This window comes from Anopheles gambiae, chromosome 3 (assembly GCF_943734735.2).
Source record: "Anopheles gambiae chromosome 3, idAnoGambNW_F1_1, whole genome shotgun sequence".
Lineage (NCBI taxonomy): Eukaryota > Metazoa > Arthropoda > Insecta > Diptera > Culicidae > Anopheles > Anopheles gambiae.
The window spans coordinates 44,995,525-45,015,594 of NC_064602.1; the positions used below are offsets into that span (position 1 = coordinate 44,995,525).

General features: G+C 42.4%; 3 protein-coding genes across 21 annotated transcripts in view; 1 reads left to right on the forward strand and 2 right to left on the reverse strand.

Annotated features, from left to right (window-relative positions):
• Window positions 1–1,181: 1,181 nt before the first annotated feature.
• On the reverse strand, window positions 1,182–6,121 carry LOC1279345 (mucin-22). Of its 2 annotated transcripts, none has more exons than XM_061659393.1 (2): window positions 5,662–6,121; window positions 1,182–5,580 (listed from the first exon to the last, which is right to left on the reverse strand). In XM_061659393.1, exon 2 carries the CDS (start codon window positions 5,409–5,411, stop codon window positions 3,192–3,194), a length of 2,220 nt encoding a protein of 739 aa, XP_061515377.1. In that variant the 5' UTR covers window positions 5,412–5,580; window positions 5,662–6,121; the 3' UTR covers window positions 1,182–3,191. The 2 variants fall into 2 exon arrangements, with proteins under 2 accessions (XP_061515377.1, XP_061515378.1); XM_061659394.1 differs by having other exon boundaries at window positions 5,656–6,121.
• Window positions 6,122–6,382: 261 nt separating this feature from the next.
• Window positions 6,383–9,375, forward strand: LOC1279346 (vacuolar fusion protein MON1 homolog A). 2 transcript variants are annotated; one of them, XM_061659395.1, is made up of 5 exons: window positions 6,383–6,529; window positions 6,619–7,356; window positions 7,430–7,994; window positions 8,078–8,359; window positions 8,479–9,375. In XM_061659395.1, exons 2-5 carry the CDS (start codon window positions 6,656–6,658, stop codon window positions 8,617–8,619), a joined length of 1,689 nt encoding a protein of 562 aa, XP_061515379.1. In that variant the 5' UTR covers window positions 6,383–6,529; window positions 6,619–6,655; the 3' UTR covers window positions 8,620–9,375. The 2 variants fall into 2 exon arrangements, with proteins under 2 accessions (XP_061515379.1, XP_319053.5); XM_319053.5 differs by having other exon boundaries at window positions 6,410–6,529; window positions 6,629–7,356.
• A 122-nt stretch (window positions 9,376–9,497) lies between these two features.
• The window catches only part of LOC1279347 (metabotropic glycine receptor), a 67,175-nt gene continuing 56,602 nt past the window's right edge, over window positions 9,498–20,070 (reverse strand). For 12 of the 17 annotated variants that reach the window (XM_061659379.1, XM_061659381.1, XM_061659378.1 and 9 more), the window contains 4 exons: window positions 19,872–20,056; window positions 19,610–19,721; window positions 17,664–17,684; window positions 9,498–12,961 (listed from right to left, as the gene is read on the reverse strand). In XM_061659379.1, the coding sequence (XP_061515363.1) occupies window positions 12,797–12,961; window positions 17,664–17,684; window positions 19,610–19,721; window positions 19,872–20,056 (483 nt within the window). In that variant the 3' untranslated portion in view covers window positions 9,498–12,796. Of the gene's footprint in view, window positions 12,962–17,663; window positions 17,685–18,940; window positions 19,438–19,609; window positions 19,722–19,871; window positions 20,064–20,070 lie in introns of those variants that run through there. The other 5 variants (XM_061659387.1, XM_061659386.1, XM_061659388.1 and 2 more) reach the window with 5 other exon arrangements.

Here is a 20,070-nt window from a genome sequence, read left to right on the forward strand (position 1 = left end):
ATGAAGTAACCTGCCATGCACTGTATTAGCAAACGTCAAATTTAAATAACGTTTCAAAAATACGTTATAACACGATTACTCTTCACGAAAACTTACTTAATTTTTGCTGCTTTTGTTTTTCTTGTGCGTTTGTGTATAAAAAAAAATAAAAAAAATCATTTCAAGAACATTGCGCTAAATACAACGTGGGGAGAAAAAGATAAACAGCAATAGAGAAAGAAGACACGTTCATTTTAGCAATGAACAGAAACAGGGGAGAGCGCAATCTAGAACGTAAGGTGCATTTAAGAGAGTTGGTGAGAATATACTGTTTTCCTATTCAGTTTTCAATGTGAACGGCATTATTCTAAACTTTCAAGATATTTTTCAACAGCCGCCATTTTTTGAGACAGCTAGGCTGTTGAAAAAATCTCTTGCGATGATTGAATAATGCGAATAATGTTGAATAACATCAGAAACTGATCCGGAAAACAGTGTAATGCTAACAAAACACGGCGATGTGACGAGCATTACATTTATATAGCCAAAAGTAAGCATCTTCAATTAAAAACGAGTAAAAAAACGTGAAATAAAAAGAATAAAACTGCGAGATCGATTAACAAAGTTTTGCAGATTTTTAAATGATGCTATTGTATAAAGTCCTATCTTGGGTCAAAGGTCAGCAACGACAATAGCATGGAAGCTGAGCTGCGCGCAAGAATGCTGGCTGCCAACCGGTCATTCTATAGCCTGAAAAATCAGTTCACCTCAAAGAACCTGCCGTGACGGACGAAGCTGGGCTATATAGTACCTATATAGTTCCGGTACTCACATACGCCTCTGAGATATGGACACTGTCCAAATCTGACGAGACGTTTTTTTGATAAAAATAACCCAGTTTTAGTAACTTCATGTTTTTCCAATGTGAATATTTGAAATTTACCATGAATTATAGCGTTGTTTTGTGATGACAATGTGCTCTTATAACCGCTTTTTCAAATATCCTCCTCATAACGCAATGTCACCTTTGTATTGAACTGTCATTTCTCGGATTAATGGACAGCCGGATAAAAGGTACCCGGAGAAACGGCGCTACATTGTATAATAAAATATCTAATTCATCGGTGAGTTTCACAGCCGATAACGATAGAATTGGAAGAGGCGTTAGTCGCGATTAGACCATGGGAAGAAAATGCAAGAAGTTTTACGTATTTATAGTAAACTATAAATTTTATTAGATTTATTTGATGGTTCCGCACACTTACGGCAGACGCAGCTGTGTATCATCTGTGGTATAACAAACGTTTCTTTTTGGCATTCTATTATTTGGCCATGTGTGTGTGTCATCTTCTTTGCAGAGGAAAATACACTCGCTACATATTTATGTAGCCGATCTGCTACGATGTTCAGGCCTTTTCATTTCCTAACATGAGATAAATTTAAACTATAAAAATGCTGTTACACATTACGTTCAGCTTTCTCTTAAACAATTAATGTCTCAGTTGAAATATAAAATGAACAAAGTTAACTGATCACTGGTACGGCGGCTTGTTACTTCTGTTTAGCTTTACCGTTTTTCATATCAAACTGTTCTCATCTTTCGGCTTCCAATTACTTATTGGTTAAATTTACAGACAATTTTCTCTATGATTTCTCTATGATTCTCTCTCTCTCTCTCTTCCGTGCTGAAGGCTTAAATTCTTACAGAATAATATCTCCTACCTTTTGGGGTTATTTTCAGACCAGCTTGGTTAAATTTTTTTGTCTTCCCTCAGCTGCTCCAATCGAACCCATACGATTCATTGTGCTAGAACCCAGATTAACTGTTACCACTGTTACATCAGCATATTGTTTGGCTACATTCATCGTATCACGCATTATACAATATTTCGTTTAGGAGCGCAGTGGCGCTTTGTGTTCCTTTATATGTTTATGTATTTTATGAAAATCGTGACGGGTTTGGTTTATAGTGCGGTTGTTTTTCGTCGCAATAACACTGTTAAACGAAACAATGGTGTATATGAGTGATAGAATTTAAATCTGCCCATACTGCGCAGTAACAATCTTTCTGCTTTTGTTTCTCCTTAAATTATGTTTAATTTTTTTTAAATATTTTGTGTAATTTTTGGCGCTTTTTGTCGTACCTTTTCGTCCTGTCTTTGTGCTGTACCGTTTGGTTTGGTTCTTTCTGACCGTTGCGCACTTAATTTTTCGATAACGAAACATACACATCATAGAAATGAAATATGTAGAAATTTAATGTAAAAAATGTCTTGTTATCAACGATGTTTTGAATGGTTCCCTGAACGCATACAATTCCTTTCATAAATCGCGCTTTGTACAAGAATCAATGTAATTCCAATCTTTTGAGCATTAGCACTGTTAATTTTGTTTTTTGTTTGTAATAAAGCTATTCTTTGGAGATATCATTTGTGTAAACGTGTTATGATGTTGGCATTATTTCGATTCACTGATTCCGTATTGTAAAACACTCCCGTTCATATGAAGAACAAATTATATGCGGCTTGAAACCAGTGGCGGTTACGGTTTATACAATACATGCATTTGTCTAACATTTGAAAACTGCATACTTTGTATTGTGCTAAATTTTATGTCTCTTCCTTTTTTCACTGTCTTAAGACTAACAACAATTTACGTTATTTTTATCGACATCTAATATGCTATTATAATTCATTTACGTTGCAGCTTACGCTCTCTTTAGCACGGAAAGAGATCGTAATGTGTTCTAAAAAAAGAACAATTAAATTGATTTAATCTAAAGTAAAATTAAATTAAAATCGCTAAAATTGCATAAAAAAACGCTCAATTTGTTCTATACATCTTTCGTAATGTAGAAAGAGATAAATATGTTATATTAGTAGCAAATGTAACTAGGAAATTAAAATCAATTTAATACAACCACCGAAACAACGAAATCATAAATACCCTTTACAAAAAGGAAAGATTGATTCATAACATGGTTCTCCTGTTCATTAAAATATGTAAATTCAGCATCATTTTAAAATCAACTTTGCAAAGCAAGATCATTCCCGGTAAAGTGCAGCTAAGTTGCTGCTTGATAGCTTGAGTGACAGTTGAGTCAAACACTGGGATGGTACTCAGGTCTTGCTAATTGTTTGCTCCTAATTACAATGCCCCAAATTATCAACTAGAATAACGTGCACGGACTCCACTCACTGAGCGTGTTAACCTTAATCGCTTACCGAGTTGCTCTGCCTTGCCAGAGGCGTAACCGTCGAGTTGTGGCGGGTTTTGCGCGATCCTTCACTGTCGAGTTCGGACGAAGGCGTGGTAGAGTTACTGAGTGCCACTGTTTTGTTGAAATCGATCGTCGCGTACCCGAGCGATGCCTTCTTCGGGCTCTCCGGTGGCAGTAAACCGACACTGGTAGGAGTCACATTGCCAACGCCTGCAGCTCCTTGCGTTCCGCCACTGCACAGGCCCGTGTTGCAGCCCACACCCGCAACAGACGTGACGCGGTGATCGGATTGGCCTGAGCCAATCGTTCCCAATGCCATACCGCTAGCTGAATTGCACATTCCACCCGGTGCAACGCTGTTCAGATTGATCGCTGCATTGTTGTTGTTATTGTTGTTGAAGTTACTAGCACCGTTTGTGGCGCTGGTAGCAATCGTGTTACCATTGGTCGATCCGCCCGGCACCGTACTAGTCGGCGAAAGAATGCCGGTACCATTCGTGCCAGATCCTGCCGCACCGCTTATGCTATGCGATGAGTTTGACTGATCGAGATCCAGCACGATGTAGTTCACCTTCCGCTGGTTCGCAGCAGTTGCCGTGGGAGTGCACGGTTCCGAGTGGTCTAATGGTAGGTCAACGTTGCTGAAAATATCAGGCTTTGAGCAACGACCACGAAGAAAGACGGCTTTCATTTCGCCCGGTTCCAAATTTTCGTAGAACCGATTCGGATCCATCGAAAACTGATTCCCCGGTCCACCTCCGGCACTATTCAGCCGCTGGAACTGGGCGAACACGTTACCGGTCACGATGGTCTGCTGTAGCAAAGGCAACGCTGCCCCATTCGCACTGCCGATGGCGGTTATGGATGTCGGCGTGCGCACGTTTTGATATTGGCACTCGTCGAACGAACCAGTGCTGTTATGGCTATGGTTTGTGTTGTTGTTGTTGTTAGTGATGTTTGAAATCGAAATCAGACTAGAGTTGCTCTTGCTACTGAAAGCGGCCGGTTTTTTACCCTTTGCAGCGCAACCGGAGCCAACCTCGTTGCCAGCAATATTTACATTCATGTACAGTCGCGCCGGATCGATGGCATCTGGCGTCGAGGGTTGCTGCTGATCGTACTCTCCAGCACCGCAAATGAGCGCATCGTTCGGGCCGGCGTTCTGCATACCCGTTGCTACCTCGGAACCAGCTGTGGAGTTCAGCAACGTCGATGTGCCCGGTGCAGGCTCCTGGGGCGGTACGTCCATTGACGTTCGAACCACTCCACCGACGAGCGGGGCCACTATCGGGGCAGCTATGGGATGATGCACGTGATGCTGATGCAGCAGCAGCTGGTGATGCTGATGATGGAGGGAAGCCATCGTCGAATCTTTCATGGGGAACTCCTGGTAGACGTTACTCACGCCCTGATGCACGCTTCCGCTCGTGTGGGACGTGGGCAGCGGATTCAGGGTCGTCACTTCCAGTATGTTGGTCATACTGTTCGGAGAGCCGGGTGATGTTATGTCGGGACTAATAGGGCCACTGCTAACCGAACTGAGCCGTAGTCCTTGCTGAAAGCGGGTGGTAATTGTATGCGGTTGCCCCGTTCCGGAAACGTTCGAACGATTCGGCGTCGGCTCGAGATAGTTGCCCTCCAGTGGGAGCGTGTCCGTGCTACGGCTTTGGTTTGAGTTCGAGTGAATCGTCCCATTCGGGCTGAGCGACTGGCTCGTAGCCATGCCGGTCCGGTTCATCACGAACGTGCACTGCATTTGCTGGCCCTGACCACCGCTGCCACTGCTGCGCGTTGCAGTATTATTTTGCGAAACGCTGCGAGCCGCAACCGAGGGCCCATTCGAAGCTACCGGTATCGGGTAGGGATCGTTAGGGTTCGTGTTTTCATCGCTGTAGATGCGTCCCTGAATGTAGGCCTGCACAGTGTAAAAGAGCGTTTCCGCCCGTCGACATCGAAAGGCGTAAATACCCTCGCCAGTGGTACAGCGGCGACCGGCCTCAAAGCTGAACTGATCCACGTTGTAACCGTAGCGGCGCAAACATTTCAACGGCCACTTGGTCGGTTCCTTGCCCTTCCGGTAGAGCGTTAGTTCGACGCGGGTCACTTCCAACTTGCCGCTCCACAGCTCCGTCCCATCGTTGTCGATGTTGATCACGTGAAAGATGTTGGAATGGTAGTCCTTGTCGTCCTTCTTCGAATTGATGCAACCCATGTCCTCTAGACTGCGTCTTTTCGGTACTGGTTATCGTGTTTAAGGTTTGCGTCGTTCACGAGGGCCAAGTGGAGGGCCAACGATACCATCAATCCTACGATTCTCGTGGAACACACGTACCCGTTACTCACACACGCAGAGGCTGGCAGCAAAATCGACCAAACAACACCTGCAACAAGGCGGAAAGATTAGCTATGTGCGCGCTACAGCTCGACAATGGAGATTATCGCGCAAACAAACCCACCCCTACCAGTATCAATAGGCGTGATGACAGTGGAAGAGACTAGAAAAAGGGGTGCCACCGTACACAGGTACCAACAGCCATTAGCGAAATTTAGCAACTCGCAGCGCTATCGTCCACTGAAGCCGTAATGTCGAAAGGGCGAGTCCCGATATTCGCAGTCTCTCTATCATCACTGTTGCTGGTTGCCCTCCCAAAAGGTGAACCAATTCCGCTCGGGCAATGGGGTTGGGAACTTTACCAAACACTCAGCGCAAATGTAAACACGCACGTATGCAGACACAACGGTTGCGCAGCTCGATAGCGGAAACAGAACATCATTGCACTGATTTCGAAGATTCCTTTCCGCAAGCGATCACAAAATGAGACAAATTCTTCCCGATTGAAATTCGCACAAAAACAAAGGTTTAGGAAAACGTACGTCTGCTCTTGTTGTCTCGGCAGCAAAGTCAGTTCATGATGGGCACAGCGGGACGGGCACATGGTCATCGTCTGGTACAGCCCGAGGAAAACATTGCCGAAATTGGAACAATTTTTAGCACAAGCAATATAAAATGATATGTGGGTACGAAAGTAAAACTCAATGCCCTGCTATATTGTACGGAAAGCTGTGTGAATAAAGAAATGTGTGTGTGTTTATGTTTTTATTGAAATAGAAAGTACGGTTCGATTTCGAAGCAAAAACATATCCGCTCATTTAGAACTAGTCGAAACGTCAAACGTGCCAACAAAGATTTAATGTCAAATTATGTTCAACGGGACGGGGTGGAGCGGAAGAAAATGTAAATCTATCAAATAATCAGATTGTTTTTCTTCGTGTTTTGGTTTCCCCGCCACGGACGTAATTTGACGATACTACGGATTTCGTGGTTGAAAAGTGAGACTTTTTTTAATTAAAGGTGGAAATTTCCGTTTCCCTTACCTGATCTCGATCAATTTTACGTTCTTTTCGTCGTGCCGGGCTAGATACGAATAGATATTCATAGGTACACCGAAGATAAACATGAGCGACCCCAGGCCAGACGGGGTGGATCAGTGCGAGCCGGGAGTGTGCGAAGAAAGTTCGCTGATAACGACGGATTCGTTCGAAGAATTTTCCCACGAAATAAATAGCCTACCGGCGGAAAGTGTGCAGGAAAATTCCACCCACCTGCAGGAACTGGAGGGCAGCCTTGGTGAACGTACCGATGCAGACGAGAAGGCGCGTGAGGACGATCAGGAAAGTGGGTCCGATCGTAGCAATACAGCGAGGGTGCAGGATGATACGGTTACTAATTACCCGGCTGACGGTGGGATGAGCAAATCGAGTTCGTTCAGTAGTGCCAAAAGCAGGGAATTCGATGCATCCACTACTAGTCTTGCTGAAGCAACGGAACCCGGCAGTGGCGGAACTGTAGCGATCGGCACTGAGTTAGATTCGGGTGATTATCTGCACGATACCGAATTTCTAAACCGCAAGCGACACGTCTTCATACTGAGCACGGCGGGCAAACCGATCTACTCGATGCACGGCAATGAAGACAAATTGGCCACCTTGTTCGGAGTGATGCAGGCGCTAGTTAGTTTTATCCAAAGTGGCAACGATACGATCAAATCGATCCATGCTGCCGGTGTAAAGTTTGTGTTTCTAGTTAAATCACCCTTGATTCTGGTGGCGGTTTCGCGGACATCCCATAGCGTGCAACAAATACAACTGCAGCTCACGTAAGGCGAATTGAGATCTGAGAAGAAAACAAAAAGCATGTACCCTTAAATTTTGCATTTTTGCTCTTTTCAGTGACGTGTATAATCAAATTCTTTCCACCCTAACGCTTAGTCATATGATCAAAACGTTCGAGAGGCGAAAAAATTTCGATCTTCGTCGGTTACTGGCCGGTAGCGAACGGCTGATCGACCATTTGCTGGTCAGTGACAAGTGCGATCGGAAGGTAGTGTCGAATAATCCGTTTAGCTTTATGACGCACTCTGTGCGCATCTTGCCGCTGCAGCCGTCCGTGCGAGAAACGGTTGTGTCCGCTATACAGAGCAACTGCGGAAAGATCAAGAACCTGGTGTTTGCAGTATTAATTGCCAACAATAAGCTGATCGCACTGGTGCGCATGAAGAAGTATTTCATTCATCCGGCTGATTTGAGACTCATATTTAACCTGATCGAATGCTCGGAAAGCTTCAAATCGGCCGAAAGCTGGACACCGCTATGTCTTCCCAAGTTTGACTCGAGCGGATTCCTGCACGCACACGTATCGTACCTGGCCGAAGACTGTCAAGCCTGTTTGCTGCTGTTATCGATTGAGCGGGACGTGTTCTATATCCTATCGGAGGCAAAGCGAAAGATAACTGAGGTATTGTTTGTTCTTAAAACGCTTTGTTTGCTAAAATTGTTAACAAGTTATTAATTCCTTTCGATGCTGTTCCTTTTGTGCAGAAACTACGCAGAAGCAATTGCTTGGAAGCAATCAACGATGCAATCAATAACAAAGGCATCAAGCTGTTGAACATTGGCATTCCAGAGATAAGACACTTTCTGTACAAAAGCAAGTCGAACGCTCAGCTGCTCTGCTCGGAGCTGACCGTACCGTACTCGAGCGGGGAACAGTTTAAGCGTCTGGAAGGGATGTACTTTCGGCTACATCATCGCATTCACAACTCTGGCCGCCCCGTCAAGTTGATCTACCAGATGAAGGAGAAAGAAGTGCTGCTTGCTTGGGTAAATATTAGCCTCCTAATACGCTCGTATTGGTTCATTGATGATTCAAACCATCAATCTGATGGCCGAAACAGATGCGTTGCTTAACACTGGACACTATTTGAATATATTTATTGTAGGTGACGCAGGCATACGAGCTGTTTGTAACGTTTGAGCCGACGGTTGAGAAGAACGAAGTGATAAGTCTTGTGAATAAGCTGCTAAAATGGATCAAAAAGGAGGAAAACAGCTTATTTATCCTTTCTGCACCAACGTTCTAGGAGTCACTTTCTCTGTCGCCTTTGTTGCAGTTCTTTTCGTTCACACCAACAAGCTGGCCGGCAGAGCGAACGTCCTGCATGCAGGATTGAATATATTTCCCAAACTTGCTAAACTCCCTTCATTTTTCCAACATACCATTTCGCCGTGATAGTTGATGTTTAGGTCACATCCCAGCAGTGTGCAGCACTTGTCGAAGGAAGTAGTGGATCGGTAGTTGGGGTATAAGAAAGAGTAAAACATACAAATGGTACGTGGAAGTGAAGGGCAAAGCGAATGATGAGAGCAATTATTATATGGAACGTATTTTGTATATATTTATTTATAATAATAAGCTACTACTGTGACATCTTCGTTGCAATCACTATAGACTGGACGGACGGTGTGTTAATAAGTTATACCAACTAATATCGGTTCATTGTGCCTACGATGAGGAACTGTTCGACGGTTGAGCAGAAAGTTACTTAGGGAAAATGACATAACAAGTAAAACAAACAAACAAAAATATACTAACCCCATAAACCATCTCCCGTCTGTGTCCAGTGGTGTAGTCGGAGATGATTAATACCAAAATGAAGGTTAAAAGAAACTTAGCTAAACGAAAAATATAACGAAACGTAATGCAATACTCTGAAAGAGAAAAACCAAACGTTAGCATTTTCGACTACTCTTTGTCAGCTGGTAGAAGTGAAACATAAAAGACAAACAAACTATTGAAGAATAAAGATCTAAAAAGAAAAAATTATTGAAAACCGTAACACTGGAATTATTGTTACAAAAGCAGCACTGCTCCGGACAGCGGAAAAGTGGACGGCAATGGCAAAAGCAGGATACTAACCAAAGAGTAAGTTTTCTCATACATTAATCATTTCGCATGATCTCGGGAATTTCTCTGTTTTATTCATTCTTGTTTTACGTTTACGTCTTGATTTACTTGCACTAAAGTTCCTGCAGTACATATTTTATTATCAGTTTTGTTCCATTTCTTTCCCATGCTCCATACACCACTGGCGCTCAGACTCGGATACTACACATTCGAGGTTCTTGGACATTTGTGCATTTTCTGTTGCTGTCAATCGCTTTAAATTTAGGAATTTTTTTTTCGTGTTGCTCTCTATTTTCACATGCTCAAGGTTGATTCGTGTATGGAGATTTTCTATTTTTTTTCAAAGAAATGATTCGAGTCATGATTGAATTTTGGAAAAAGGTGGGAACGTACCTAGGAAATGCTTTCTGGTGGGAACAATGGCTGTTGAAATTAAACTGTGTTCTGCCTGTGTGTTTGCATACACATTCCTTGCCTATTCTTTGTGGCCAGGTGCATCAATATGAAAGTTGAAATTTATGCTTTCGTTCGATTTGAAAGTTTATGCACACGTGGCACAAAATTCTTCTTTTATTGTATTGCACAGAATGTCGAAAGCAATTATATTAATTTACTTCACATAACAATACAAAATCGCAATATCATCAAATTTCCAAGCGCGAGCTCATTGCATATACAAAAGGAAATTAAATTGTCTTTGCTTTACTGTCATTCCCTTTTTGCATTGAGAGATTGTTATCAACTATCAATCTTCAAACATCATTACACTCTGTACGTGTATGTGGACTGGACTGGAGTGAGCGTTACAATGCTGCTGTCATTAGCTAATTTTTGGTATTTTCTTCTATTTTATCTGCAGTAAGAACTAGAGTAAGATAGTACAGTAAACGTTAAGGTGGATAGTTTCATTTCGTCATTGTTTGTGCTTCCTTCGTCCGCGTAATCAGAACATTTTATGCTTCTGCTGCGTACTTTGCCTATTTTGTTACAATAGTTGCTACCACCTGTTAGGTATATATGCTATTCGCTGCCATTTTAATCTACTAACCGGTCGGTCGAACCCCCCACCCCCGCTACGGCTTCGTTCATTTTCTATCCCACTGATTTGCATGCAGTTTGTCCTCCCAGACATGATACATGTTAAACATTTCATAATACTTCTTATGCAATGATAGTTACAGTAGTAGTAGTAGTAGTAGCAGTTCCACCTAACGATAGTAAGATACAATTCTGTTTATTGAGTAAACGAACTAATCGTATATGTCTCGTCTCGTTACACGTATATAACACTATATATATATATACCTTCCCGTCCCTAATCGACTGCTCGATCGATGGAGCAGGTTCCGCGGTCTTGTTGTGTGTCTCTTGTCTCTGTGGGTGGTGGAAAACGAGTTCGCCACCAACAGCCGGGAACAAGCGCATCGAGAGAGCGGATCTTTCGGAGTTGGCGTTTGGTTACACATTTCTTCGCCTACCAGCACCAATCTCGACTAGGCTGGTGGTCCCAGCCCCAGAGACGGTTGGGCGAAGAAATTCGAATTGTTAAATGAGAATGAAAACATTAGCGTACATTGTGTAAACGCATAAAACAGAACCACTTATAGTCGCTTTTCTGTCTAGAGAACAAAGCAATGATTATGTGTGTTGTGAGTTATTTTTTTACAACATCCGACCCTAAATTTGCCCTAAATTTTGTATGTAATATAATTATGTTATTTCTGTCTTCTGCATTTCCCTAGCTCTCGCTGCACATGATGCTATCCTAGTGGACCACAGCGGTGAATGGTCCGTGCGATCAGAGTGTAAATGTCTGCTATACTTGGCTGCGTTTACGCGTCAACACGTGCCACACTTGCGCATTGCCGATCGGAGTCTGATTCTCCCAAACCAACCGCCCAACCAACTGTCTCGACGGCGAAGTGTTTATTCATGTTTTCTGCTGTTTGGATTATCTATTTGATTAAGCTCATGATAAGGGATATTGTATGTATGTTTGTTCTTTATAATAGTAATCATTACACGTTACTTACACATTGTTCCCTATTATGGTACAAGAAATCGTCAACTCTGTTGCGTGATTTACGTGATAACAGGGGGGAGTCTAGATGTACTCACACTCGCTCAAGTACCCAGCTCCATCTAAGACATGTTCGATACAATGTCATTTGTCTTTGTGCGTATATGTATTGTTTTTTTGTACATAACACTACTTATTTACTTTCGTTTTAAATTTTACTTAAATTCAAACTTTGTCGCTTTGCGGTCTTGTTTCTGTTCTTGCTAGTAAAAGGGATCCTTACCCTATTTCTAGGGCTTTTGTGTGGTGCAGCTGCCAACTAATGTTTGCCGCATGAGATGGCCATCTATTTCGTTCGGTTTAAACTATCTTCACAGTTTTCTACACTATATTGTGCGTCTTTCTCTCTAGAAAGAAGCTCATTAAAAGAGTTAAGAGTGACTTGTGTTTGTGTATGTAAACGTTGCAGAGAGTTTCCCTTCTTATGTACACATTTGGTTGTCCGTATGCATTCGGTGCCGGATTCTGACTGTTAAACACACATTGTATTAACAAATATCCTAACAAAACTGTTATGAATGAGGTATCATGATCAGTTGCAAGTAACTCCATACTAATGTATGTCTCGCCCTTCTGTCTGATTGGTACCCAGGACTGTCAAGGATGAAAAAGCAGGAATTATATGTTTGATAAGAGTTGTACTTCAACCTTTTATACCGCTTGGAAAAAATGTTTGAAGTATGTTGCTAACTCATCATTACTAAACAACGAATAAAATGAGATCCTATTTCAATGCTTATTGCTGTTTACTGTTGCATGAGCTATACTCAAAGCAAGTAATATTGACTTGGCGTGAGAATGTGTAAAAGCGAACTGCTGCATATGATAACATAAATGAGTTTCTCACGATGATATAAGGATATTTAAGATCCGGTGTTTGTTACATTCGTTTCTTGTTTTTTTTTGCCAATGTTTGAACCCCTGGTTCGCTAACTAACGCTGTGTAATATCGTGTGCTTGACAATACGGGAAAAGGTTCTGGCTGCAACCCGTCAATACGGCAGCCCCATAGACGTGTCTGAACAGCAACTGCTTCCGGTTTGCGTGAACACTGGATAAGTCCAGTGCATTTCCCAGACTCACTGAGCTGCTATTGTTACCGAGAGTGTTGAGAATCAGCATGGTCAGCAGGTGAAGAGATGTTGGAGGACTGGTTGGATAGCTGTGGATAGCTGTGGAAAGCTGCTGCTGCTGCTACTGCTTAAAAATTGTATTCCTTGTAGCGCGATCGGCCGCCAGACTGTTGCGATTGCACCGCACCGGCCGACGGTAGCTATTTGGAACTGGAAATGCCGGAAATCTCGCCGGTTCCGGTACCGGTGTCGGTTGGGCCCTCGACGCTGCACACGCTGTCCTCGGGCGTACGGGACGGTTCCGCTTCGGTCACTTCCACTTCGCTCACCGCTGGGCGATTGTGGCGATGTTTAGCGCTCAGTGCCTGTGGAAGATTGGAGATGGCGTTTTGGAGTGGTGTATTTGGGAAAACGGGATCGATGACAGGAGAAAAGAGTAAACGCCGCCAGTGGTGAATATGTGTTTTGTAATAGTTGTGCCATTTGAATGTTGGTGCGCGCGTGTGTATGTGTGTTTCTTCCCTTACAATCTTTGCCTTCTATGGCAAAATAGATAATGGAACCGATTGCATTGCATGTCGTTTGCAGTATAGTGCGCTTTTGTTTAGATGTTGCTATGTGTTATGCTCTAAGCGTGCTAAAGCATACATTTGTTTGAATTCTGCAAAGAGCTTTTACTTTATATCTGAATCCTTTTCTAAGCAATGAAGCAATTAGGCATTTTAAATAATTAAATTGTCGTAATAGACTGTTAATCAACAGTTAGTTATGTTACATGATACAATTATGGTACAAATGTATTTCAAAACGCATTTCCATATCGATGAATTCCATTTCCATTTCTTACAGGATTTCTTCTGCATTCTAATGAATTTAGTCCTTAAAATGTATGGAAAAGGTAAAATTTGTATTGTTTACTTTAACCACAATCCGTATACGACCGCCATTCATTTCATTTGGAAGAGTTCGCTGTCTGCACACAGTCGTTGGGAATCTACGAGATTCACTCATTGATGATTGTAAGTGGCCTTGTATCCAGATACATTAGGATGCCTAGGGTCTACCATTGTATTCGATGGAATAAGGACCCGTTTATCCTTCGTGGAACTATGTTGGTGGTCTTGGATGTGTATATAACTTGGTAAATTCATTTGAATGGCGTCCGATACCACTACTTGCTCGCACACTTTTAGTTTCCTCAGAACCTTACTTACTTACGTATTCGGCGCCTACGTCTGCCAGTCCGTTATCCCGGCCTTAATGGCGGACACCTCACCACGCCATCTGGCACCACTTCAATTTGGGCCTACCACGCCTCTGTCCTTGTGGACGACCTAAAAAGACTTTACGGGCTGGGCCACCGGAGCCTGGCGAGATTGATACGCTGTACTACAGTGAGGTTTCGTATCGCTCGTCATTATTACGCTCCTCTATTGTCCTTCCACACATACGGGGCCAAATATCCTTCTGGGCATCTTCCTCTCGAACGCGACTAAGACGGTGTCGTCAGATTTGGACAGTGTCCATGTCTCAGAGAGGTATGTGAGTACCGGTACTATATAGGTATTATATAGTCCCAGCTTCGTCCGTCGCGACAGGTTCGTTGAGGTGAACTGATTGTTCAGCCTGTAGAATGACCGGTTGGCAGACAGCATCCTTGCGCGTAACTTTGCTACCATGCTATTGTCGCATGCTGACATTTGACCCAAGCTAGGTGAATTCTGTGACGACTTCAAAAGTTTGCTCACCTATCTGTACGTCACGCCTACGTTGGATTGCATTATTTATTAGTAGGGCCGCTGATGTTGCCACCATCAGTTTGGTCTTTGCCTCGTTTATCTTCAATCCGAGGTTCTCTGCCGCCTGCTCGATTCCTTGATAGGTTTCTGCTACATAGGAGATCCGCAGACCAATGATGTCTATATCATCAGCGTATACCAGGATCTGGGTTGAGTAGTCTCCATCCTCGAGTCACGGATGGTCCTCTCTAGCGCCAAGTTAAATAGGAGACAGGCAAGCCCGTCCCCCTGGCGCAGACCTATGGTGGTAGCAAAAGATCCCGAGAGTTTTCCATGCACCTTCACCTGGCAAGTGACAGTGGTCATAGTCATTCTAACTAGTCTTATCAGTTTGGCCGGGATACCAAAAGAGCTCATAGCGTCGTACAGTTTTACCCTGGCTATGCTATCATATGCAGCTTTGAAGTCAATTTAGAGATGGTATGTGTCGTGTCTGTATTCAGCCATCTTATCCAAGATCTGCCGCATGGTGAAAGCCTACTTTAGAGTAATATTATCGCAAATATACTTCTGTCTTTCTCAAATCCTGTGTTGAGATAAGAGGTGGGACCTATCATCAGCAACATCACCGCGATGACCGTGGACATTACTGTAAGGAAAGCATCTATTTTGAAAGCATCCTTGAAAACTGTCTATTAATTGACACCATAATTTAAGGCTTGTATCATCCAAGGGGATTTCAATTCAAATTATATTTTTCTCCTTCATCTAATTGTTTCTAAATTATGCACTTTATACACATCTATTTAGTTACACTGACCAAGGTAGCTACTAAGCATAGCATGAGTCAATGAGGAGAGAATAGAGATTCGTACCCATTAACGCGCAAGTCTTTTGAAAGTACTATTGTATTGGACTATTGTCCATAAATAGTTAAATTTAATAATGGAAATAAAACTCACTTACTAGCCATCTAGCTAACAAACCATTGATATCATTTAGTTTATTGACAATTACAAGTTATTCAATTAAAAACAGAATATTAAATAAATAGATAAATCTTCTCTTATTTATCATAACAAAATAGTTAAATTAAAACCGACAAATGCAACATCAATTTTCCGTCAAATTGAAAAGGAAAAATGTCCACAAACAAGAGCAATCAATCAAAGCTCTGAAACACTGAAAACTTTCATAATCTCCTGTAAAAGCTCTTTAAAGTTAGGGCTGCCCAATTGTGAATGGGTGTGCACAGTTGGAGCCATCTTTTACGCTAGGAAATTAATTTGATTGAAATTATTGATTGTAACGAGGATGGAAAGAAATATAGCGTCTTTCGCAAAGTCCGCTGCCCTAGCTTCACTGGATGGATGGATGGATGGATGGTCCTGAGGTAGAGCTTTTCGCTCACTATCACCACCGTAAAGATGTAATGGACAGCGTAAAAGAGCACATGAATTACTCAATCAATTTCCTGTGCCCTTTTGTCTTCCCGACAAAACATCACGCCTCTATCATCTACGTTTATCCCTTCGTTTCCCTTGATGTTCCCTTTTCCCCCATTTTTATGGGGCCCTGGGTTTTCTACCCTCCCAGAGACCAACGGAGAGACGAAGCACAAAAAAAAAGCATATAAATAATTGAGGTCAACAATGGTATGCCTATAAATTTCTGCGCAACGTTATTTCGCAAACACGAAGTGGAGAAGCATCCATCGATCTTGCGCTCAATCGGAACCGGTTGATAAAGTGAGGGTTTGTGGGACTGTGCCCATCCCCTCACCTATGTGGAACGTGCTCGAGCATCGATGAAAAATGGCACCTACCACACTGAAGGATTGCTAAGGTTAATGGGACGAAAGTATGGTGGGCCGAGGGAATAGTAGTGTGCTCGAGTGCTTGGTTTCGTTTGACAGCTACGCACTACTAATTGTCAATTGTGAGCACGATCGTGCCAGTTTCAAGTGCTTCAGCTTTAGACACCAGCAAACGAAAAGTTTCTCCCTCCCACCTGCCCGCGTTCAAGGATTCACTCACACATATAATGGTGTCGTTGACAGGTTGGTGCGCACAGGCTTTGAACGCGGTACGCGGAAGGTACTCGAAAACGACTCCACAGACAGAATCATGACATTGTTGTTCAGGTGGCAAACCAGGGCCCGACTTGGGGCACTAGCGCAAAGTGAATCGATCGGGTGACGATTACCGGATAAGGATGTCAATATTAATTCCACCGGTGTATCGGAGAAGTCTTTGGGAATGGGTGGAATGTGAAATATGCGCCATCCCGACTACACCGACACGCCGTAACAATCCGTTGAGGGGGAAAAATGGAGCAAGAAATCCGAGTGTCAAAGTCAAGTCAGCTAGGGGGTAGTAAATGGAGTAAAATTAAAGTGAAAGAAGGGAAACAAGAACCAATTGTTCGAGATGTCTTCGTGAAGAGGGTGACATGCTTCAACCAGGGACAACGGTTATATACGTGCCGGATTGCTGGTGGCCCCGCTCCCTTCTACTGAATTTGTCAGCAACATTGTGCAGATTAAGAGTGATTCCATCTTCCCGGCGGTGCCATGCTGTTCCAAATCCGTATGTTGAAAATAAAAACAACTTTATTGAATTACTTCACCTCGGTTTGCGTGATGGAAAAGCGATTCTTGCAAGCCAGCGCACAGAGCGCTCGTTACATTGAACGCCATGGTGGATACCGTTTATCGGTGAAACGAAAGCTTCAGTTTAATGCCGATCTAACTAGACTTATCGAAAATTGAAGCAAAACAAGCGATGTGTAGTCAAAATTTAACATCAATATTTGGTGGAAACTACTCGTGAGTTTCGTAGCTGTGTTGCCAAAGGACAAAGCCCGAAAGCTTTCCCACTAGTTGTGTTTGGCTGTGCTCTCCTTCGATAACCCGATCGGGCGGGCGGACGTCGGCATTGAAATGATACAAGAGCGCATGAATTTTTCACACGAATTTTCTAATCTATATGCAAAGCAAGATTAGATTTCGTCTTCCAGTGCGTAGAATAATCATTCCACCCATAGCCCATAGCGCAAACGGGCCGCCTTTTGTATGGGCTTGTGGTTGGTGTGCATCATACGCAAAACGCAAACATAGAAGGTTTTTTTTTAAATATTTGTAATAGTTGATCATATAAAATGCACAAGAATCTAGGATTAATTCAATCCAGACATTCCAACTGTTTGTAGAACACTTTTTACACAAATGAACGTTTTTACTAAGAAAAGGACAAACTGTTGGATGACTGGGACTCCCTCAAATTATACCGCTATTTTGTGGTTGTAATTAAGTGAATTCTAAAATTACCTTTTCTCGGCTTCCTTTTTTCTGAAGTTGGAGTAGGAAGGGTTGATTTAATAATTGTTTTATCATTCATTGAAAATTTGTTCCGTGCCGGGTTTGTTTAGTCCAAACGTCGGTGCCAATCGAGGTGGGACAATGGTATGCATTTTTCGCGATGATTTTTGTTTTGTTGTGAAGAGATTAGGAATACCATCAATGTTTAGCATTTGTAGTAGAGTTAGGGATGCACGATTAGTTTTGGAATGCGTGGTGTTGTACGTCAGTACGTCGAGGAAGTAGATACAGATAGAAGAGTGTTACAGAAACGCATGGTTTGTATGGTGGACCAAGAATGAGTTTCATGAAGGGGATGTAAGTTTTAGTATATAATGTTTAGTGAAGTTGAGTGGTAAGATAGTATAGGTAGATCGGTGAACATGAGTTGCATTGTTGTTTTTTTTATGTTATGTTAGGTTAGGGATAAAACATAGTTAGGGGTACACATTTTCCAACAACATTTCAATACAATACGACGGGAACGTTTAAGAAGAGAAAAGAGAGAGAAAGAGAGAGAAAGAGAGAGAGAGAGAGAGAGAGAGAGAGAGAGAGAGAGAAAAGAGATACAAAACAACCAGTTAAATGTGAATTAGTTTGGTTAGTTGTTAGATAAGGAGATACAGTTGCAATTCTACCTAATATCAATGCGGAATGAACAAACGGCAGCGCAAAATGCTTTTCTTTTTAAATCATTTATATTATATCATACTTTTTCACTTCAGTCAATTGTAATTTTGTTCGATTCATTCACGCATGATTTAAAATCTACCCCAAAAATAATCGCTCAAAACAATGCAAAAAGGACGAACGATCAGTAGATAAATTCACAAGCAAGTACCAAAACCAACTTATTACTGCGGAAAAAGATAAAACATTATGGTAAAGGTAAACTGCAAATTCAAAAAGCAATAAAAAACAAACTGTTTTCATGAAAACTACTGCCCGATTGATGGTAGAACGAACAAAAGAATTGAGAAAGAGAGAAACGTACTTAAAAAAGGAAAAATCGATTAAAACCATCACGATGATCCCTTTCTCTGTAGATGGAGAATCGGTTGTGATACAGAGCATTGAGGAAGTACACGGATTTGGAAAGCTTTGTTGGGGGGGTGTATACATCGGAACTGGAAAAGGTATTTATATCGGGTCCGAAATGGTGTGGAAAACTGTTGCAACTGTTCGTATCAATCACGAGATACACTCAATAGGGGAAAGAACGCCCAAATTTACTGTTATTTTGTATCGTGATCATTGTTTAATGCAGTGGAAACAAACACACACACACTCAACAGATGGGGTTTTGGGATTTAATGGAATAGCTGGAGCTGATGGTAGCTAGATATACATTTAAACGATACATCTACTACATATGTTGTACATTATTTTGCATGTATGAGAGGGGGAAGGTTTGACCAATTGATGTCTTAACGTGATATCTAATTTGAAGTCATTTTTTTTTGTAACGGAAGATGATGATCATTGTTAAATGATAGCATGTGGAGTAAACTGGACCTACATAGAACATTATAAAAGCTTTGCGTATTAAATGAAATAAGCCATCTTATAGAACAAACGACCAGGCGCCTCCATTACTTGCGATAAATTGTGAACTGCTCTCATACTGTAGCTTATTTGAGCGTCTAGATTGTTAATATAACTACTGCATTCGTGTAATGATTGTGAGATCAAAAACACTGCACATGATCTATACCCTTTTCACTCAGTGTCCGTGTGTGTTTGTCTGCAGTATAATGAATAAAAAGCGTTTCCAAAATTCGTTACTTCCTACAAAGCATCCAAACAACGAAGGGTGGTATAAGAAAAATAAGGGACAATTTATTGTCCCTCCCCTCTCCCTTTGGTTGCATTTTTTTTGCTTAGGTGTGTTTGCAACCGGAAGTTTCGTCTCTTACCTGGAGTGAGAATCTTCGATGGGCCACCTTTCTGCCTCCTCTTCGCTTGCTTATGTGGGGATTGTCTTGGCGAAGGGTTTTATTTTTTAAATATTCTAGTTGTGTGTACAGTCTGTTGTTGTTTTGTTGTTGTTTGTGGAACCGGCCAGAAAGATAGGAAAGAGAAGAAGCAGAAAATAAAGGAAACCATTAGAGAAGATGGACAGAAGAGTTTGAAGCGCGGAACCGCGGTTCGCACGCACACACACACATACACACTTACCTTTTCAGCTCGGCTCTGATGTCCTCGGGACTCATCTCCGATATTGTGACGTCACCGACCTCCGGGTCACCCATGCAGATGCCAGCGTATGTGCCGAGCGCCCCGCCATGGTGTGTACTCTCATGTGCACCCTTGAAAGCATCCACAGGTAAGCGGAATGATACGTCATGGGCAAGGGAACGAACCTGCAAGCTATGAC

What these genes read in the sequence shown, in the direction of transcription:
- LOC1279346 (XM_061659395.1), top strand. Translation starts at nt 6,656, where the DNA reads ATGAGCGACCCCAGGCCAGACGGGGTGGATCAGTGCGAGCCGGGAGTG. An exon ending in CAAATACAACTGCAGCTCAC is followed by an intron (nt 7,357 to 7,429) that starts GTAAGGCGAATT and finishes TGCTCTTTTCAG; the next exon opens with TGACGTGTATAATCAAATTC. An exon ending in CAAAGCGAAAGATAACTGAG is followed by an intron (nt 7,995 to 8,077) that starts GTATTGTTTGTT and finishes CCTTTTGTGCAG; the next exon opens with AAACTACGCAGAAGCAATTG.
- LOC1279345 (XM_061659393.1), bottom strand. Translation starts at nt 5,411, where the DNA reads ATGGGTTGCATCAATTCGAAGAAGGACGACAAGGACTACCATTCCAAC.